The following is a 2,500-nucleotide window of genomic DNA, read 5'->3' as shown; positions in this document are numbered from 1 at the left end:
AGACTAATAGATTGACAGATAGACTGATAGATTGACAGATAGATAGATAGATAAATAGATAGATAGATAGATAGACAGACAGATAGACAGATAGATAGACTGATAGACTGATAGATTGACAAATAGATAGATAAATACTGTAGATAGATCAATAGACAGGTAGACTGATGGTCAAGAGGGAAGTGAGGGTGGTGTACTCGAGCACTTACTTCCTATCCGGAGGTTGATCTGGTCCCGGCGTTCTCCGTTGGGGTTCTGGAAGCAGCTGTACAGGCCGTTGTGACTGACGTCCACGTCGAAGAGGATGAGCAGCGGCCCTTCCTCGCGCCGCTCGGCCTTCACGTCCGTGCCGTTCACCTTCCACGTGACGGACGCGTCGCTGGCCAGCGAGCCGCACTGCATGGTCACGTCCGTGTCTCTGTGCTCGTACTGGACACGCGCCCCTGCCAGACGGAGAGAGCGAGCAAAACACCAACGGTAAACAATAAACACACAAACACAAACATGTACACAAACACACGCAGGGGAAAGGAGAAATGGTAAACAACCTGAACCCAGTAAACAGACAAACACACACACAAAAAATATGCATGTACGTAAGCAATCGTGTGTGTAGTAAGCGTTGACACACATACACACACACACACACACACACACACATACACACACACTGGACTAGCAAAAAACAGTAGCCAGTAAATTGTGGACTCAATTTCCCAACTTCTATCATTGCCCCTTGAGCAAGGTACTTAACCCCCGAGTTGCACCAGGATAATGGCCCTTGTAATGTAGTTGACGTATGTACTGTATGTATGTGGTTTTTGGATAGAAGTGTCTGCAAATGTTGCAGCAGTGCTCTAGTCCCTGTAAGCATGTACCATAACCCAGCACTGTAACTAACCCAGCACGGTAACCCAGCATAGCGGGAGAAGGGATACAGAATGAGATACAGAAGAGAGAATGAGAGAGAGAAAGAAGAGAGAATGATATACAGAGAGAGAGAGAGGAGAATGAGTTTTGTGTCGGTGGTCTGCCCTTGGGGTCAGGCTCGGCCATGAATTTTACATCCTGTGGTGGTGATCTGCAGCCGCCGAGGTGAGGTCTGGTCAGCCAAGGCCACGCGTGGGTGGAGGGGGTGGGGGGGTCAGGACGAGGCAGACGGCAGTGCAGTGGCTCCTTAACGAACGGCTGCCCCTACCCAGCATGCCTTGCTCTCGTGGGCCAGCAGGTAATAAATTGCGTTGAGGCCTCCGGCTGAACCCTGCATCCCACTTCAGTTCCCACGATGCCCTAAGGGGGCGACTCTGCCCATCGCCCTCCACTTCTCTCCTTTGCTCCTCTCCTCTAGCCTCCCCTCTCTCTCTCTCTCTCTCTCTTCTCTCCTCTACCCTCCTCTCTCTCTCCCTCTCTTCTCTACCCTCCTCTCTCCCTCTCTCTTTCTATCTCCTCTACTCTGTTCTCTCTATCCCTCTCTCTCTCCTCTTCTCTGTTCCCTCTCTTTCTCTCTTCTCTCCTCTGTTCTCTCTATCCCTCTCTCTCTCCTCTCCTCTGTTCTCTCCATCCCTCTCTCTCCCTGTCTCTCCGGTCCTCTGTAGGGCTCACTGATGCTAATGGATTAAATTGTGCTCAGCAAAAAAAATGAAAGCAAAACAAATCAGTGAGACTCCCATAGGGGAGGGAGAAATAAGGAGGGAAGAGAGGAGAGACAGAGGAAGAGGCAGATTGATAGAAGAGGGAGGAAATACAAGAAAGAGAGAAACAGGGAGGGAAGAATAACATAGGGCCAATGAGTAAAAAAAATAGGCCCAATCACATCATGCTCTATTCCCTGCCTCATCTCTCTCTCTCAAACACACACACACACACACACACACACACACATTCTAACACACATGCAGCTCTAATACATCACACAGCACACATAGCCAAAAAAACAAATGTGCCATGCCATATCATTTTAACATCACACTCTGAACAGAGTGGCTACTGAATCCTCTCCTCTTCACTCCTTTCTTGTCTCTCCTCTCTTCCCTCCTCTCCCCTCTTTCCCTTTCACCTCTCCTCTCCTCTGTTCTCTTCTTCTCTCCTCTTCTTACATATCTTCCCTCCTGTCTTCTCTCATCTCCTCATCTCTCATCTCTACTATCTTTCCTCCTTTCCTTTCCTCTCCTCTTCTCTCCTCTCCTCTGCTTTCCTCCCCTCGTCTCTCGCCCTTCTTTCTTCCCTCCTCTCTTCCCCTCTCTTCTATTTCCTCTTCACCCTTTCTCTCTGGTGATTGCATCTGCATTATCAAAGCCACTCTGTCTAGTTGATTACGGTGCATGGATATTAACTGAGCCCATCCAATGCTCCCCTCCACCGGCTAGCATCGATAATCGAATGAGCGTGATTACCTTGCTGTAATGTCGCCCATGAAATTGATATGCATTTGTCCACTATTATGTCGTTGTCCATTGATTGCCGCACTAGAGCTTTGACTTTCATCATGTTTGTAATTCAA

The 2,500-nt window shown here is 48.6% G+C and overlaps 1 protein-coding gene across 1 annotated transcript in view; it reads right to left on the bottom strand.

Annotated features, from left to right (window-relative positions):
• Window positions 1–2,500, bottom strand: part of cntfr (ciliary neurotrophic factor receptor) — a 174,450-nt gene that overhangs the window by 92,482 nt on the left and 79,468 nt on the right. Inside the window, exon 3 of the mRNA XM_062554125.1 lies at window positions 210–443. Coding sequence (XP_062410109.1) covers window positions 210–443 — 234 coding nt within the window. The remainder of the gene's footprint in view (window positions 1–209; window positions 444–2,500) is intronic.

The sequence above is a fragment of the Sardina pilchardus genome, chromosome 14 (assembly GCF_963854185.1).
Source record: "Sardina pilchardus chromosome 14, fSarPil1.1, whole genome shotgun sequence".
Lineage (NCBI taxonomy): Eukaryota > Metazoa > Chordata > Actinopteri > Clupeiformes > Clupeidae > Sardina > Sardina pilchardus.
This window is presented reverse-complemented; position numbering and strand designations above follow the sequence as displayed.